Source organism: Malania oleifera, chromosome 7 (genome assembly GCF_029873635.1).
Source record: "Malania oleifera isolate guangnan ecotype guangnan chromosome 7, ASM2987363v1, whole genome shotgun sequence".
Taxonomy (NCBI): domain Eukaryota; kingdom Viridiplantae; phylum Streptophyta; class Magnoliopsida; order Santalales; family Ximeniaceae; genus Malania; species Malania oleifera.
In genome coordinates, this window is record NC_080423.1 from 53,497,199 (window position 1) to 53,516,679 (window position 19,481).

Below are 19,481 nucleotides of genomic sequence, written 5' to 3' on the forward strand. Positions count from 1 at the left end.
TGCTGCAGAGAAAAAACTTTCCACAGCCTTGTTGACTGTGACATGTGTGATGTGCGGTAATAGTTCACGGAATGCGTCTCACTTTATTCATTGTTATTTTGCTTGGAACTCATGGGATTCTCTCTTTGGGGTGTTTGGAGAATCTTGGGTGAGTCGACTCAGTGGAAGCTCTTTTGTCTATTTCTTTTGCTGGTTTTGGAAGTAGTGATGCTAAAAGGTTGTGACGATGTGCTCTTGGTATTTGGTTGGAAAGAAATGTCAGTGTTTTTACTGGAAAAAGATTTCAGTGGAGTTTATCTGAGACAATCCGATATTTGGCTTCTATTTGGGCTTATAGTGCAGGCTGTCTTGAGGGTTGCTGTTTTCAAGATAAGGACTGCTGGGTTCTCCTTTGCTGTATCTTTTTCTTACGTCTTTGAATAAAACTCCTCTTTCAATAAAGAAAAAAAAAAAACGCATTGATCAATTTCAATTCAAATATCCACTGATTCAGAATTTTAGTGTTCACGACAATTACCTGAGCCATGAACACCAAATATTTATATGTAAAATAGTACAACTAAATTCCATTCTAATTATTCCCCTTTCCCCTTCTCCGAGTATTTTACATGGAAAAAAGGATAATACCCCCTTAAAAATTAATAAAATAAAACTTGAAAGAAACAAATTCCCAAGGGATAGAATGCCAACTCTCACTTCGAATAACATCAAATTTTCCAAGGGGGACTAGACCTGTCAAAATGGATAAAAATCCGTTAATATGAACCTCATCCGACTCGTTTTAACTGTCTTATAATCAACCGTTTGTTAAGTGAGTCAAATATGGTTTTCCATTTTATATCCACCCCTTAGCAGGTCGGGTCGGGTTTATCCGGCAGATATCCGCCAACCCGCTTAAAAGCCCATTATTGATTAAACCATAAAAGCCCAACACCCCCTCAACCCACCTAGCCCAGTGCCCATGCCCCATGGCCACACGGACACAGCCACAATCCACACGACCCACACCCCCCCCCCTCCCACTCCCAGGCCCGGATTCTCAGCATAGATTGACAATTTGACAGAACTGCAATGCCACGGAGAAGCAACGGCTGAAATTGAATACTGAAATCTGAATCTTCAAGTTCTGAGTTCTCTCATTCTTCGTTAGGCTTAGGGTTTCATTTTCGTCACCATAGCCATCGCTGACTGCAACGAACGGCCCACCACTGCTTCAGCTTCATGATTCATGCAGGGAGCCGTCGCCGACTGCAACCCACGGCCCATCGCTGCTTCAACTTCATGATTCACACAGAGAGTCGTCGCCGACTACCACCCCCGGCCCATCGCTTGCTCGACTCACTTGCCAGCCTTGCCCAGTCGCCCTTACACTCTTACAGTCTAGATCTAAGATCTGTAGTCTGACATTATACAGCGAAGACAATGACTTGTCGAACCGCCAAAGTGCTGACTGCCGAACCACAGAACCACCGAACCAGTTTCAAGTTCAACTCCCTCACTCTGCTAACCCACTTTTGTTAACAACAGCTAACAACATTTCCTGATGAGTGATGACTAAACCTGAATACAGTGCATCGAAAGATGAGAAAAGCCAACGAAGTGAAGACAAATTTTTTACTATTTTGCTTTTCTTTTCTTTTTAGATCTTTGTGGTGTGCCTGCGAGAGAATCCAATTCCCATTATTTGCCGCTCTACAGCAATCTGCAACCCTGGTACCAAGGAAATTGCCTGTGGAAGCACTGAAGCAGGTATGTGGTTGCACTCCTCTTTGCTAAAAAAATAAATTTATATAAAATAATTTATATTTATACACTAGGAATACACTTACATGTTGTGCAACATATCTGATTAATCCATAAATAATTAACATTAATAAAGCAATAATCCTTTCTCTGCATGATAACTTGTAATGGAGTTTGACCAAATTTAAAGTACAGATTAAAGGTGCATTTGGATGATATTTTTGTAAGTTGTTAAAAAATTTTTTAAATAAATGTCTATATTTTAATTAAATTTAGGAAATTTAAAATTATAAATTTATAGTATTTCTGAATTGGTGAGCCTAATTCACAATCTGTTTAAAGTATTGAAAGTTAAACAATTTAGATTGTTTGATATTGATCTATTTAGTTATTTAAATTGATATTTTCTTACCACACTGCCTCATTTTCTTACCATTCTGCCTCGCAAGTTGTTGTATACAACTTAAAGTATTATGAGACAAAATAAATTATTAATAAAATAATAATAAAATTATATTTGAGAATGGTGAATTATCCGCCATCCACCATGAATTATCCGACCCGAATCCGCCTAATCCGCCACTTAAACGAGTCGAATATGAATTATGATTTCTTCACCTAATAATCCGCCACAAAAATTATCCAGCTCAATCCACTTTTCCAGGTCTAAGAGGGGCTTGCGTGTCTACTCAAGATCTAAGCAAAATACTCATAAAAATTGTTCTCAAAAACAGCTTCAAATGATCTTGATCAAAATTTTGTCAAGTACAAAGGATTTTCAGACACAAATTTTGGAATTTGTCAACTCAACAATTTACATCAAATTGATAAAAAAAATTATTAGTGCTTCAAAAACAAAGAAATTAAGCTAAATCAAGTAAATTACTTATATCTAATGCCACAAAAGCATATAATTGAATTCGTAATCAATAAGACATCTCAAATCATTATGCATTGAATTAATTGATTGTAACCTAGCATAGCATATAGTTGTGTTTCCCATGCACCATTTTTGTAGGCATATTACCCATAATTTGTCAACAAATTAAATATTTATCATATGAGCATTTTGAACATATATTTAATAAATATGCACTGTCCTCAGGCATGCATTTATGTTTTGCACCCAGCACCAAGGCCTGTAGTTTCCCTTGTTCTTCAGTAAAAAAGGTGTCCCCATGCCCCAAAGCTCCCCGCTTTGCGAGGGATGGGGGAGGATCTTCAGTCATGAGTCTTGTGACAGTGTATCAGTGTATGCAACCTTACCCCTGCTTTTATGCAGAGAGGTTGTTTACTTGGACTCAAACCCATGATCAACTGGGTCACAAAGGAGCAACCTTACCATTGATCGTTGATCCAAGGCCCACCCTAAAGCAACCTTGTGCTTTAGTGTGCCTTGCATTTTTAATTATTATGTAGGCAAGAAAGGACCTCTAGGGAAGACAATACATCCATGCCAGGGGCATCACATTATGCATATGAGGGTGGCGAAGAGCGTTATGGAATGCCATGTAGGATACAGTTGGGGAATTCATGGGGCTTATAAAGAGAAGGCAGCTTCACCTAATAGACTGGTATTTTTAATCAGAGCCCAGCCCTGCAACAATAATCAATAAGAAAGCCTGACATCATCTCTTTAAAAATCAGAAAGGACATACCACACCAGCATTATAGGAAGAGCTTCTCAACACTGGTGCTTTTCACCAATCACATTTTTATGTAAGCTATAGATTGCAGGGAATTTTTATAGGCAGTAATAGTTTAATTAATTTGAAGAAAAAGTGGCCGAAGTACAGAACTTATTCAATAAAATAAGGGATGGCAGCAGAACAGTCTCCTTTCTCATATTGTCCAGCTTAAACCTTTTGTTTAGAAAAGAAAAAGAGAGAGCGCAAAAAAGGAACTAAGGCTCTAAAAGATATGAGGAAAGTGGAGTGAAAAAGCTATTATTAAAACTGCAATGAGAAACAGACTGACTTAAGAGATCGAAACGCAGTATGTCAAGCAGATGGAAAGTGCGCAGCAATATTAGGGAACAGTTTGGTCAAGATCAACAAGCCGGCAATACAGATTAAGATAACTGAAGTCAAGTTTTTGGCCATTCATTCACAACATTGGAAGTGTTTGTTAGACTACTGCTTTACCTAAAGTCTTAAGCAGTTAGGTTGTGGGCAAACAGTATCTATCAAGCTTTAACACTCCCCTGCACATGCAGCTCGATTGCACATGAAATGAAAATAAACAATAAATTATACCCTTTACAGGGAAAAAGATAATTTTTAACCACCACACATTGGCAACAAGACTAAAACCCACAACCTCCTGGCAACTCTGCTTAAGATGTTACATTGCAGGCCAACAATGTATATCAAACTTCAACAGTGTTCATAGGAGGTTTAATCATAAGCTAGTGTGACGTTATCGGATGCTGCAACAAGAATTGTTAATCAGCAATACAACTGCTGATTTTTATCAGAAATTTTTTGAGGTGAATGAAGCATCACTAGAAGAGGAGCTGTTGAAATAATGCAATTGTTCATGTTAATAGAACCTTCATCAAGATGTGATGCAAGAAGAATGGGGCTGGAGGATTTGAACAAGACATTAATTCATTTAAGCTACCAATCAAAAGATAAATTGAATAGGGCTTCTGAAGAGGAAAGTGTGACAGGAATTTCAGCCAAGGTAAAGCTTGGCTGAAATTCAAAATAAACAATACCCAATCGAAAAATAACTTTCAATGTGACATTGATTTGCATGATTGAGAGGCAGGAAATGACAGGAGGAAAGAGAAGTTGAGCACTAGGAGATTGATGGACTGAAGTGGTCCACGAGTACAACAACATAGCTAAAATGTAACATAGCATTGAAGGTAAGAGAAAGGGAGGTTGAACCTCATTGATTAGTGTAGTAAAGTTAAAGATGGAGGAGAGAAGGAGAGAAGAGGAGGAGAAAAAGAGAAAGAAAAGAAAATTGAGTGGCAGTTTCCTGGAGTCTCCGTGTCCTCACGATTTTCTTGAGCACAACATCCCTCATCCCTCACAAAATGACAGCCAACTTCCATGTGCTTTGTACGCCCATGAACAACTGGATTGCTAGCAATATAAATGGCAGTTTGATTACCATAAAACATTTCTATTGGTTCAGTTACTAAGAATCCCATCCCTGACATAAGCTACTTCAGCCATATAAGCTCACTCAAAGTAGGAACCATAGTTCGATATTCCACCTCAGCACTATGTCTTGCTACAGTAGTTTATTTCTTGCTACGCCAGGTAACAAGATTACCTCCCAAAAATGTACAATATCCAGTAGTTGACCTTCAATCATCAACGGATCCAGCCAAATATGCATCAGAGTATCCCAGAGTCTCACAATTTCTATTACATTTATATATCAAACCTTTGCCAGGAGAGCTTTTGAGATATTGCAAAATCCTACAAACAGCACCCCAATGTCGTTCTTCGGGATTTTCCATAAATTGACTCACCACCCCTACTACAAAAAAGATGTCAGGTCTTGTGGCAGTCAAGTAGATAAACTAGCCAACCAACTGCCTATATGGATGTTTGTCTTCAAACTCTGGCCCAACATCCCTACACAATTTCACATTGGGATTAATAAGAGTATCAACTGGTTTAGCTCCAAACAAACCAATCTCACTTAACAAGTCCAACGTATAGTTTCATTGAGATAGATTCAACTATTTCCTACACTGTACCATCATATAGTAAGAAAGTAATGCAAAATACCCAAGTCCTTGATTTGAAATTTTGTGTGAAGCCACTACTTAACATCTGCAATCCCGTTTCAGTTGCTACAAGTAATGGGGATATCATCAACATAAACTACTAGAAGTGCCACACCTATCTCCATTTTGCAAACAAAAACAGAATGATTAGATTAGCACCGGATAAAACTAAATGCCTACTACAACACTAATTTGTCAAACCAGGCCAGAGAAGACTGCTTAAGAGCATAAATGACCTTATGTAACCTGCATACTTTACCATCCTTCCCTTGAGCAACATGCTTTGGAGGATTCTCCATGTATGCCTCTTCTTGCAAATCTCCGTACAAGAAGGTTAATACACAAACAAAAATTAGATGAGCAACAAGGGAAAAGGTCTCAAAATAATCAATACCATATGTTTGGCTGTACCCCTTGGAAACCAATCGAGCCTTAGGCCGTTCACTAGAGTCATCAGGAAGATATTTGGTGGTGTAGATCCAACCACACCTAACAAACTCTTTACCAGGAGGAAGATCCACCAAGTCTATGTCCCTTGAGTGGTCTTGGCATCCAAGTCTACATCCATTGCATGCTTCCACCCTGGGTTAGCAAGTGCTCCAACATGTGAGGAAGGGATAGAAACTGAGGAAATAGACAAGGCAAAAGAATGCATAGACTAGGAAGGTAAAGAACTGAAACATAATGAGCATTAGGATCAGCAACTAAGGACCGCTGATCACATCTTTCAGTACCTTTCTAGTGAGCAAATCCAAGTCACATTGGGTTCAATCTCTAGAGCCAAAAGTTGAAACAATGATAAACAAAGGATGCGTATGCATTGTGGTAGTGATTTCTGTGCTTGCTTTTCATCATCATAAACCATCAATTGTTTATCCGGATCAGTAACTGATGGATTTGGAAGAGGCGCAGAAAATTTCTTGAGAGCGATAAGAGTAGGACTAGAAGCATTAACACAAGAGCAGGACCATAATCATTGATGGAATCAAAATAGACTTGTCCAAGGAGGACTGGACATTAAACAAACAGGGTGTCCCCTCAAAAAAAGGTGACATCGACAATAATAATTTCCTCATAGAATTGAGTAAATACATTCAAAAGTTCAGACATATCATAACAAATTGATCTAGGTCATATGCAAAAATCATCCAAAATGGACACAAAATATTGATGACCAATTAAATTCTTGACTGTATACGGACCCCAAATATTTAAATGAATTAAGGAAAACAATGATTTATGACGAGACTCGACTCTAGATAGAAAAGATGCCCTAATATGCTTTCCCAACTGAAATGCAGAATACTCAAAATGAGAAACAAATTTGAAAATAGGAAAAACTTGTAGTTCTTTACGTGATGGATGACCCAAACGAGCATGCCATTAATCAAGAGAAACACGACGAGTAGAAATTAAGGAAGTGATATGACAAGAATTGGACCCACCATGATCTCCATCGAAATAGTACAGGCCATCCTTCTTAAACCCTCCATCAATCCTCTTCTTTGTGCGGAGATTATGAATTGTACAATGAGACCAAAAGAGGTCACAGAACAATTATGAGACTTAATTAATTTACTAATCAATATCAAGTTCAAGGGAAATTTAGGCACATATGACACAGAGGAAAGAGGAATAGAATGAATTAAAAGAATATTGCCAGAACTAGAAACTAGTAAAGTTGAGCCACCAGCAAGAGTAACCTTAAAGTGTAAAGTACTGGGGTTCAAGTACTCAAACAAATTAGGACTACCTCTCATATGGGAGGAGGCACCAGAATCATTAACCCAAGGAGGGGAGGATGAAGAGGCAAGAAGCCTAGTTATATGCGATTGGGCCACAATAGCACTAGATGTAAAAGACTGAGTTTGGAGTTGTTGAACCATGCAAAAAAGATTGTTAAGCTCCTCTCGGGACACAGTGGATGATGTACTCAACTCCCCAGTGAAGTGGCTAGGCGCGTTGAAGTGTCAATAGTAGAATGGCCCTTCGCAAGAGACTTATTGGCCAAGTTGGTTTCCCAAGGAGATCCCAACAGTATGATTTTCCTTGCCACAATGTTTGCAAATGCAATAATAGCCACAATGAAGTCCTCATTGTAATACACAACCGCTGCCATGACCACAATCCAAACCTATTCTTCATCCTCCAAAACTTACCTTACTATGGTTAGAGGTAGTATAAATGGCTGAATTATTACAGGAAAGACCTTGAGAAGAGGTTAGGCAGCACACACTAGCACAAACAGCAGTTTCAGGACTTCAAAAGCCAGAACTTATAACACTTTAGATTCCCCAAAATCCAAAACTTCAAGAGACAGCTATGATTGCAGAATTGAGCTTACAATATACAGGAAAGACAACAGCAAAGTACTGCTGGCAATTAATAAACAACCTGGCAGAAGCTCCAGGCATTTTGGCTGGCAGCAACTGGAAACAAATGCGGAAAAGAACATGAAATAAGTATTCGAACACCAATGGAAACTAACCAGCAATTGGTACAAGATTGCAAGCAATCAATCACAAACACACGGCATCAAAACAGCATCATCATCAAACCACAAACAGTGACAGAGGATTAGCACCAGCAGCAGCATCATCATATTATTAGAAACAGGATATAACTGACTTCACATCATCAAATCACCATGAAAACACACAGCTTCCTGCCAATGATACTGCACAACCAAACCCAGAGGAAGGGTGCCCTTAAACAACTCTCAAACCAACCAGAAAATAATATTTGAGGACTGATAAGGGCAGGATAACCGGAAAAAAAAAAAAAAAAGGAAAAACGTAGCATTAATACCAATTCAGATACATCAGATTGGAAGGAGATCAATGTTCAGATACCCTGTTGTAAACTTAGAGATGAAGAAGGGACGGAGACAAGAAGAGGAGGAAAGAAAATTGAGCGGCAGTTTCCTGGAGTATATTCATAATAAAAATAAAGTCTTAAGAACAAAAATACCACCATTAACACACTTAGGTGGTGTTTGGTAATTGGGAATCAACTCTAGGAATCAGAATTGGAATGGTTGATTCCCATTCCTAACGTTTGTTTTATGGTAATCATATTCTGACTCTCACGCAGGAATGGGATTCCCCCTTCTACTTACACTTTGATTCCTAACTTTTACTCTTGAATCAAATCCTAATTCCTAAAACACAGTATTTATTAAAATATGATAAGTTATATTATATAATATAATATATATTACATTAATATAAAAAATAATATTAATATTATGATATCATTATTAATATTTAAAATGTTATTATATATTTTAATATAAATATTAAACCATCATTATTAATATTTTTTTTAATATATAATAACATTATAACATATAAAAATTAATAGAAGAATATTAGATGTTAAAAATATTATGATAAACTAACGGTATGATTATTGATTTACTATACTATTATTTATAATCTTAAAAATAAAATAAAATGAAATAAAGTATTTATTATTATAATCAATCAAATAGATAATAATAAAATTTAATAATGATGTAATATAGGAAAAAATATAATACTATTGCATATTAAATATTCGCAAGCACATATATATTATAATGTAATATTGTATATAATATAATAAAATATGTATTATTAAATGTAAAAAAAATAATTTCAACATAATACTATATACAATATAATATAATATATATATATATATATTACATAAATCTAAAATTAATATTAATATTATGACATCATTAAATATGATTATATAATAATATATTATATATTATAATACAAAATATTTTAACCATTATTATTAATATATAAATTATATATAATAATATTATAACTCATAAAATAATAGTATTTTTAAAATAAAATAACAATAATAATAAATATGATAAAATATAATATGCAAAGTATAATCAAGTACATGATTATTAAAATGATTGAATTGTAAAAAATTATTAATTATATAGATTAATAAAATAATATAATTATATTATTTCATATTAAATTAATTGAATAAAATTTTTATACTAACTAGACTCATTTCTAATTCCTAAGTCTATATATACAAAACACTATAATACTATTTCGATTCCGATTCTGTTGTCAAACAAAACATGAGAGAGGAATCTAGCATTCCATTTCTGACTCCCACGAATTTTGATTCCGATTCTGATTCCAATTGTGAACCAAATGCTACCTTAATTAATAACATATTGTTATTCTCTTCTAACAAGTACTAAAAAATGAGCACCAAATTAATGGAAATTTAAGATTTCAGATGTAACTTTCCATGCAAAGGTGTGCCTGGAAGCTAGTAATGAAAGTTGAACTGACACTTATCAGTGTGACACTGTGATTTTTGAGTACATGGCTTAGGGCACTTAATTAAGCCGTTTGAATTTAAAGGCTTAATAGTTATCTGGCAAGCTTCTCCTCAACATGTGAAGGGGGAGGAGCAAATTGATCTCGTATCACCTTCATACTCAAGGAACCTAAAGCGAGAGGGAAGAAGGTGTTGCTACTTAACTTTTTATGTATAAATAATAATTTTACCTTCTCAAGGCCTTTGTTAGAATGCCACTTTACCCAAAAGCTTAAGCTATTATGTTGTGGGCCAACAATGTACATCAAGCCTTTAAGAGCCTTCAAGCAGGAAATATTGCAATTTACCATAATTTTATATGGGAAGCTTCCTAAAACAATGATAAAATGCAACAAAATACCTTTAAAATTTCCTAAATGCGTCCAGCAATCACCATGTGTTCATTTGTTTATGACCAAGTGTAAGAACGTCAATAAAAATATATAGCCATGTTGATCCTCACCAAGGATATGTTCAACTTTTTTATATGCTAATGTTATCATTATAAAGAAGCTATATGATGAACTCACCGCAAAACTTTTGTAGATATATGAAATTATGTCAAAAATTGTACATGTTTCAGATTCAATGACATCAATATAGTGAAATGTCGAATGAGTAAACTGGTGCAAAAGCAATACCGTGTATTCGTCCATAATGTCGGCAAGAAACTCTGTAAGCGCAGCAGAAGTTGAAGGTTTAGATACTTCAGAGTCGGAGGGTGAAATAATGTTATCAAGATCATCAAAGATGACAAGGGAAGGTGCATGATCTAAAGCTTCAGAAATGTATCCAGAAAGTGCTTGATGAATGGCTGGGGCCTTTTCGAATGCAAGTGCTGAACAAGAAACAAAAATGCTGCATAGGAAGACCACTGTTAGAAATAAAATACACAGATTTCAGAGTCAGAACGAGGAACATGCAAATTTAGACTCATGGTTCTTAAAATCTTGACATATTAGGCAAACAAGATTGACACCAGAACTTTTGGTTTTGAGAAACCATCAACTTTCATGTTTTAAAAAATGTCAGCCAACAGTTAGAAAATATGCAAAAAATAAAAATAAAAAGCATAAAAAAGACTTCATACGTGTGTGCTAAGAGGGTTTCCTGTTCTTCAATGGATTTAGCAACAGCCCTGCCCAGTGACGTCTTCCCAGACCCCTAACATGCAGTGGAAAAAAAGGAACAAATCAAAATAAATTTCAATATGTAAATATTTACTACAACAGATACAGTATTGCTCCATCAAAAACATGATTCATGATGATGAAAGCTCAATCAAATTTGCTAATAAAAATTCTTAAATATCGGGTTTCTGATTAACTGTTTTTATCCACGAAAAAAAAAGATAATTAGGTAGACTATAAAGAAACAGAAATATAAATATACTATTATCCAGTCAAAACTAATTTAATCCTGGCAGCATATAGTTTGCACAGTTTAATTTACAGCAAGTGGATATTTCAAGTAGCAACTACCAATGCAAAGTATACATCTCAACACATTACTGCTTGACCTCCCTCTCCCTCTTTATTTCTAGCATTGAAATGTGGCATGTAAAACTATAAACCAATCCACATACGCATACAGTGCATCGTATTTAGTAGACAACTCCATGAAGAGTTTTTAACATGTGACAGTATTTAACACTAAAACCTTAAAACCTTATGTTAATACATTTGGGATTATAAATCTTGATAAAAACAGTAAATTACACATGCAACATGTGTGACATTCAGGATTTCAGTTCACGGTTATTATATATATATATATATATATATATATATATATATATGTATGACATAGAGAGAAGAGGAGGTACATCGAATAGGGACAAGAAAACCACCAGTTGAAAAAAAGGACAGAAAAAAAATAAAGAAAGAAGACAAAAAACAAAAGATCATAGAATAAAAATTGGCAATATTAACCAAGGAAACCCCTTTCCAAACCCTTTCAATTGTAATTTACCAGGCTCTTCAGACCTACTAATTCCCTTTGTTCCTTCTTCTTTTGACTTTTACCACCATCCATACGCACTTGATTTCCTCCAATATCACTCATCTTTAAATTGATTTTATCCAAAAGATCTTGAACTTCTAACTTCTTATTAGGAATCTCCTCCACAGGTGTGGGAATAATTCCATACTTACACCCCTCCAGCCCTTCCAGTGGTGGTGGATGAATATAAGATAAATCCCCTAGAATTCCCCAGTCCATCAGAAGAATCAAAAACGTACCCAATCTCGTATCTCATCCAACAACCCCCCATCAAAGTCAAACTCACTGATATTATCACTATCTGTATCAGAAAGGTCCCCCCATTTCTTTACTTCCATTCCTTTACTAGCCCCATTACGAGACACAACCTTCTTCTTAGCATGTAGGTCTTCCATAATACTAAACTCTCCTTTTGAATAATCTTCTAAATAACTTTCGCACTGACTCACCAGAATTTTCTCTCTTTTCTTCAAATACCTTCTTCATCTCAACTCCCATATGAGCCGCCTCCCCACAAGCTTAACCTTATTACCCATCTATCACAATTAAAGCATGAAACATCACATCCCTCCCCCCCCCCCCCCCTCCCAAACCAACTTCTTCCCTTTTACTCTTCTCCACGCCACCTTTTAGTCCCTCTTCAAAACAAGGAACATTTTTTAACACCGCAATCTTGTTTCAAAACTAGGCTGCTAGCATTCTGAACTTGCTCCAAAGCTTGGTAAGTTTGACGCACATCTTTAGGAGCAGGAGAATGGGTTTGGACTCCATTAACAGAGGGTTGAAAGTCCACCTTCCCTATACTCATCTTCTGAGATTTAGGAGTAGAAATTTGGGCCTGTCCATGATTAGGATCCAGCAAAAAAGCGCTCAGGCCACCATTTCCTAATGGATGGACCTGATTACAAACAAGACCCTTATGCGAAAGGCTCAAATGAATATAACCGCCCTTCGGATCCAAAGAATAGCCCAAATCATTCTTTCCTAAGTGTCACGGTCCGCCTTTTTCACACCGTTGTGAAGGGCCGTGCGGCGCTAGCTAAAGCACTCTTGCTTAACTAGCCAGCCTTTTGTTTACCAACATTCATCCACGAAGCACTTTCATTAACATTCAATCAGATAGCAGCGGAAATAATAATCAATTCATGAAAGCCGTGGCAACCAAGCAGTAATATTGAAGCAAACGTAATTCATTAACAAATCCTCCGTTGACATGTTGTACTTAGCGAGGGAGGCAAGTAGGCTAAGCACGTTGACAATTGCTAGTGAGTTTTACAATGATTGATGAACACTCACCCTCCCCTAAAGAGCTTTCTAGGCCATTCTCACTCTAGCACTAGGAAACATCAAAGTGACCGAGGAGTCATACTGCCTTATTTGGCTTACAATGAAAGAAATACTAGAAAATAACCCTACACTAGTATTTACATGATGGAAACCCATCCCAAACACACGAGATAAGCGGTCATAGGTAAGCATAATGCCCTGAACAAGCTTAGCCCGTGACACTAAGCAGTGTCCTGCTCAAATAAGTGGCCCAACTAAGACAAAAAAGAAGCTCCTCCTTTTCAATAACTTGGGCCAAGTCAAAACAAGGAGCAAACTTCCCAGCCCAATTATCTTTGCAACATCCTCCCTGAGTGCAACCCTATCCACACCTGTGAAATTTGTAGCTGCATCCAGAAATCTAGCTACCTTTATGCCATTGTCTTTCAACTCCGATGGATTTGCAATGGTATCTGTCTTTGGAGCTCCAGGTTCCATCAGTTGCAAAGCATCTACATGCCCACAGCACAGCTCCTCTCTCCCAACCATCACACAGTGATTTCCATATTGAACTTGGCTACCACAACTCCTTTTCTTGCCTTCCAGCACCACCTGTCTTCACAATCTATGACCTAAAGAGTTATCCATGGTCTTAAATTTCCACGAAAATTTCCGGTTTCCGTCACCCTCGAAATCGAAATGGCAATCAATTTCCGTCTTGCATAATTTCTTTCGAAATTTCAACGAATCATCCGAAATTTATCAAAATCTCGAAATTTTAACAAAACTTGTCGAAATTTAAACTATGCAATGAAATTTCACTAGAATGCAAATGAGATTTAGGAGTGAAGAGAAATTTCTCTCTTAATTTATTTTATTTATTTTTATCGAAACAAAAGATTATTACAAGTGCTTTTGAAATTTATGAAAAAGTAAACTTACAACAACATTTTATTTAACCATTCATGTATAAAATATCATTATTTATATAATAAATAATATTTAAATGATTTATGAATTTCATTTGTATTAACTGATTCACTAAATATGTTTAATGGACATTATCTTACAAATATGTTTAATGCACATTACAACTTCTCCACCTCATAGATAGCATAGATTTATTTACTTGTAATATATTAGTCCTGAAACTTACATTGTTATGTCTATTAATCATTTTTAAAGCTTTATAAAAGAATTCTATGCTTTACTACTTATTTCCATTATTTTTTCAAAATCGAAATCAAAATTGACATCAAAATCGAAATTTCCATCGAAATTTCCGTACTCTTGGAGCTTCGAAATTTGAGTCAAAATTGAAATTTAAGACCTTGGAGCTATCTACACCTACATCTCCAGAATCCTTACAATATTCCTTAGCGAACTCAAAGAAATCCTTCCCAAAGCTCTGCCACCCATTGCCTTTAGAGCCACTAGGGATAAAGATTGAAAATTTATTGCCTTTCCACCCTAGCCCTAACTCCAAGTACCATCCCGGCATCATCCACCTAATTGACATCCAATATTGCACAATACCCATTAGAACACTTTGAAATCCCCTTTCCATCCGGCTGAACACAAACAACCCATCTGCAAACCAGATTACAACCTCCTTAGAAAACCTAACCCACCTGTTACGAGAAACATTATTCTCGACCGCGAACAAAAACAAGATCTCCCCGACCTTGTCCAATCTCAGATCAAAGGATTTCTGGATTTTTCGTCAATCTGAATTAATCACTTTAACAGCACAATCTTTTTTGGGCACCAAAGTTGTAAAAGTTAGACTTCATAATCCTCCCTACCACTCCATTGTCATAGAATTCAAGACAAACTTTGAGTATATCTCCATTCAAAATCTCCCAAATGTTCTGAAAGAAAGCCATGGTAAAGCCATCTAGCCCAAAAGCCTTCTCTCTATCCATCTCAAAAATGAGCTTTTAATCCCCTCATCCTCAAAAGGTCTCTCTGACCAAGCATCCTTTTCAGTTGATATAGGGCACGAATCCAACCCATCAACCATAACTCTTCCCTCATCTTTCTCGTGAAAAAGGTTCCTATAGAAGTTAGTAATCAAACTCTAAATACGGTCAGGATCCTTAACCATTTCCTACACTATACAATCTCAATAGCATGAAAAGGGCAGCTTGCTGCACAAAGCTCCCGTGTATGCTGTCAATGGAACATCAAACAGCAAAGAAAAAGATTTCTTTCCTTACTTCAGCCCACATTTACTTCCCTATATTTCAATTCATTATTTTGTACAGTTAACATATATTTAGTTTATATGTATAGGGCTTGACAGATTATAGTTTACTTGTATAGGGCTAGAATCATGCTAGACCTCATTTACTTTCCATGTATAGCATTCTTGTTAAGTCTATATATAATATACAGAACTCAAGGCCAATTCATTCGGCCATTCACAAAATATTTGACATGGTATCAGAGCCAGCCGACTGCTAGGTTTTTTTTTCCCCTTTGATTTTTTGTCTTCTTGATTTCGTGGCTGTTGGGGTTTTGTTTTCTCTTCTGCAATTTTTTCTCTGTTCTTTCGGTACTTCTGTGGTTACGTGGCTGTCAGCACAGCAGGTTTCTGGGTTGTCATTTATTCCTCCAGTTTATGTCCTTGTGATTCGCAGCAAGCAGGCAACAGTTTTCTGTTGCTTTTTGTGGCTTTCGGCAAGCAGGCACAGCAGGTTTCTGGTTTGCCACATATTTCTCCAGTTTCTATTGCTGTTTGTGACTCTCAACAAGCAAGCTTGCAACTTTCGGCAAGCAGGCACAGCAGGTTTCTGGTTTGCCAATTATTTCTCCAGTTTCTATTGCTGTTTGTGACTCTCAGCAAGCAGGCAACAGCTTTCTGTTGCTGTTTCTGGCACTTATCTTCTCAGCACAACAGGTTTTTGGTTCAAGATTTAATTTTTAGTTCATTTTTTTGGTTCAAGATTTAATTTTTTAGTGCAGGGAGGTTGTTCTTGGTTTTTCTTTGTACCTGCGTTGTTTATTTTGGGCTTCTAGATTTTTTGGTGGTCAGTTTCTTTCGGCACAGTCTGTTTTTTTTGGGGCTTCTCGATTTTCTTCATTATTTAGCATGGACTCCGCACCTGTGTGTGCCAAGTTGACAGGCAACAATTATTCTACGTGGGCTTTTCAATTTGAACTTTTCCTAAAGAGAAGAGTTTTGCTTTTACCAAGTTTGCAAGAGGCACACTCAAGAGATAAAGAAGAACGTTCTTTATTACCAAGTAAACTAGAGTTCAATACATGAGATAAGAGCTGAGTGTTGGGATGGCCTAAACGACAATGCCACACCTTACTAAGATCTAAAACATTATTACAAGCAAAAGACTTAATAAAAGAAATTGGAGAACGTGTTGGAACAGGCAAATGTAGTGGAAACAAGCACCCCACTTTAGGTCCCTTCGTGATCGGCTCCCCCGTTACCTGGTCATCGACATTGCTTCCTAAGTAGCAAATTGATGCTTGTTGATCAATCCGTATCAATTTGAGGGGGGGCTGTCAACGGAAAAGCACACAGCAAAGCAAAAGATTTCTTTCCTTACTTCAGCCCACATTCATTTCCTTATATTTCAATTCATTATTTTGTGTAGTTACCATATATTTAGTTTACATGTATAGGGCTTGATAGATTATAGTTTACTAGTATAGGGCTAGAATCATGCTAGACCTTATTTACTTTCCATGTATAGCATTCTTGTAAAGTCTATATAATATACAGAACTCAAGGCCAATTCATTCGGCCACTCACAAAATATTTGACATATGCGGGGACCAAGGAAGGGGCGGACCACAATGGGTCTATAGTACGCAGAACCTTGCATTTTTTCGAGAGATTGTTTCCACGCCTCGAACCTGTGACCTCCAGGTCACATGGCGACAACCTTATCGTTGCACCTAAGCCCCCCTTCAATACCATGAAAGTAAAGCAAAATACCCAAGTCCTTGATTTGAAATTTTTCTCAAGCCACTACTTAACATTTGCAATTCCACTCTATTCACTACTAGTGATGATGATATCATCAACATAAACAACTAGAAGTACCACACCAGCCTCTGTTTGGCAGGGGGGAAAAAATCAAATGTTCGCATTAGTACTAGATAAAGTCAAATGCAGGGACTACAACACTAAATTTTTCAAACGAGGTTCTCAAGGAGACTGCTTAAGACCATAAATTCCCTAATGCAACCTGCATACTTTATCATCCTCCCCCTGAGCAACATACCCAAGAGGTTGCTCTATGTATACCCTTTCTTGTCATACAAGAATACATTCTTCACATCCAACTGATACAAGGACCAATCAAAATTACTGGCAATGAGATCAATACATGAATAAAATTTGTTCAAACAACAGAAGAGAAGTTCACAAAATAATCAATATCATAAGTAGGGCTGCAAACAAGCCAACCCAAGCTGAGCCGAGTTTCAGCATGCTCGGGCTTAGGCTTAGCTCGGTTTGAGCTCAAAAAATTGGGCTCGAGCACAGCTCAAAATTAAAAATATTGGCTCAGGCTCAAGCTTAAGTTTGAATCATTTATAGGCTCGAGTATGAGCTCAGGCTCAGGTTGAAATTTTATAAATGACTTAATAATAACAGTTTCATCCACCTATTTTGTTTGGGCCAAAGTTTGTTCCTTTCTCCTTAGGTGATTGGGCTAGTATTGGACTCTTGGAATTGGATCAACTTAATGAGCCTATTAACGATCTCCTTAATGAGCCTAATAAACGAGCACATTCAAGCCAGTTATCGAGCCGCTCACAAGCCAAAATGAGTCGAGCCTAACTACACTCACATTTGGCTTGTTTACAAACCGAGCCTAAAACTTGGGCTTGTGACTCGCTCATTTAGATAATAAACAAACCCAAACAAGCCCTTACCGAGACGAGCTCTTGAGCTGCTCACGAGTGGCTTGGTTCGTTTGCAGCCCTAACCACAAGTTTAGGTGTTCCCCTTGGCAACTAACCAAACCTTATATCATTCGATAAAGCGTTAAGTCCCATGTTCCTCAAGTGGTCAAGGCACCATTTCTACCTCCATTGCATGCTTCCACCTAGGGTTAGCAAGTGCTTCAACATGTGAAGGGATGGCTGAGAAAATAGACAGGGCGAAAGAGAGCGTAGAACTAAGAAGGTGAAGAACTAAAACATAATGAGCAATAATATAAGCAACTAAGGATTGCTGAGCACATTTTCAAGTACCTTTCCAGTGAGTTGGGCAGTCACATTGGGATGGATCCCCAGAACCAAAAGTCAAAAAAATGATGAGCAAAGGAATGATGTTTGTGTTGCCTTCCGTCACTCATAAACCTTTAATTGTTTCTTTGGATCAATAATTGATGGATTTGGAAGAGAGGTAGAAGATTTCTTGAGAGGGATAAGGGTAGGAACAAGAGGATCAACACAAAAGAAGGGACCATAAATCATTGTTGGAATCAAAATAGATTCATCGAGGGAGGACCCAACATTGAAGAAATAGGGTGTCCTCAAAAAAGGTGACATCAACACTAACATATTTCCTACAAGTGTAGGGATCAAAACATATATATCCTTTCTAAGTTCTCGAGTACCCAAGAAAGACACATTTAGAAACACAAGGAGAGAACTTGTCCTGACCAATATATGGAACATGAACAAAACAAGTACACCCAATGACACGAGGCAAAATAGAGAATATGGATGTTTTTGGGAACATGATGGAGAACGGAATTCGTCCTCTTAGAATTCTTAAGGCATCATGTTGAGTAGAAAACAAGCTATAAGAAGAGCATCGGTCCAAAAGTTCTGAGGAACATGCATATGAAGGTGTAGAGACCATGCACATCAAGTAAATGTCTATTTTTTTTGTCAGCTACTCCTTTTTGCTAAGGGGTATGTATACAAGACATTTGATGACTAATCTCTTTAGCCAAGCAAAAAGATTGTAGCTTGTTTTGAACAAACTCAAGTGCATTATCAAATCAAAAAATTTAAATACTAACGCCAGAATGAGTTTTAATTTCCAGGTAGAATTGAGTAAATACATTCAAAAATTCAAAACAATATTTTAACAAATAGATCTAGGTCATATGCGAAAAATCATCCAAAGTATTGATGATCAATGCAATTGTTGACTCTACACAGACCCAAATATCTAAATGAATAAAGGAAAGCAATCATTTACTAAGAGACACGACTCTAGACGGAAAAGATGACCTAATATTATTTCCCAATTAACACGCAGAACACTCAAAACAAGAAAAGGACTTGAACACAAGAAAAACTTTTAGTTTTGAAGAGATGGATGACCCAAACGAGCATGTCACTGATCAAGAGAAACACCATGAGTAGAAATTGAGAAAGCCACATGACAAGA

General features: G+C 36.8%; 1 protein-coding gene across 1 annotated transcript in view; it reads right to left on the reverse strand.

Moving 5' to 3' along the window:
- The window catches only part of LOC131160422 (peroxisomal ATPase PEX1), a 135,631-nt gene that overhangs the window by 43,279 nt on the left and 72,871 nt on the right, over positions 1 to 19,481 (reverse strand). The window contains exons 7-8 of the mRNA XM_058116091.1: positions 10,929 to 11,002; positions 10,480 to 10,696 (exon numbers count right to left, since the gene is read on the reverse strand). Of these exons, the coding sequence (XP_057972074.1) occupies positions 10,480 to 10,696; positions 10,929 to 11,002 (291 nt within the window). The remainder of the gene's footprint in view (positions 1 to 10,479; positions 10,697 to 10,928; positions 11,003 to 19,481) is intronic.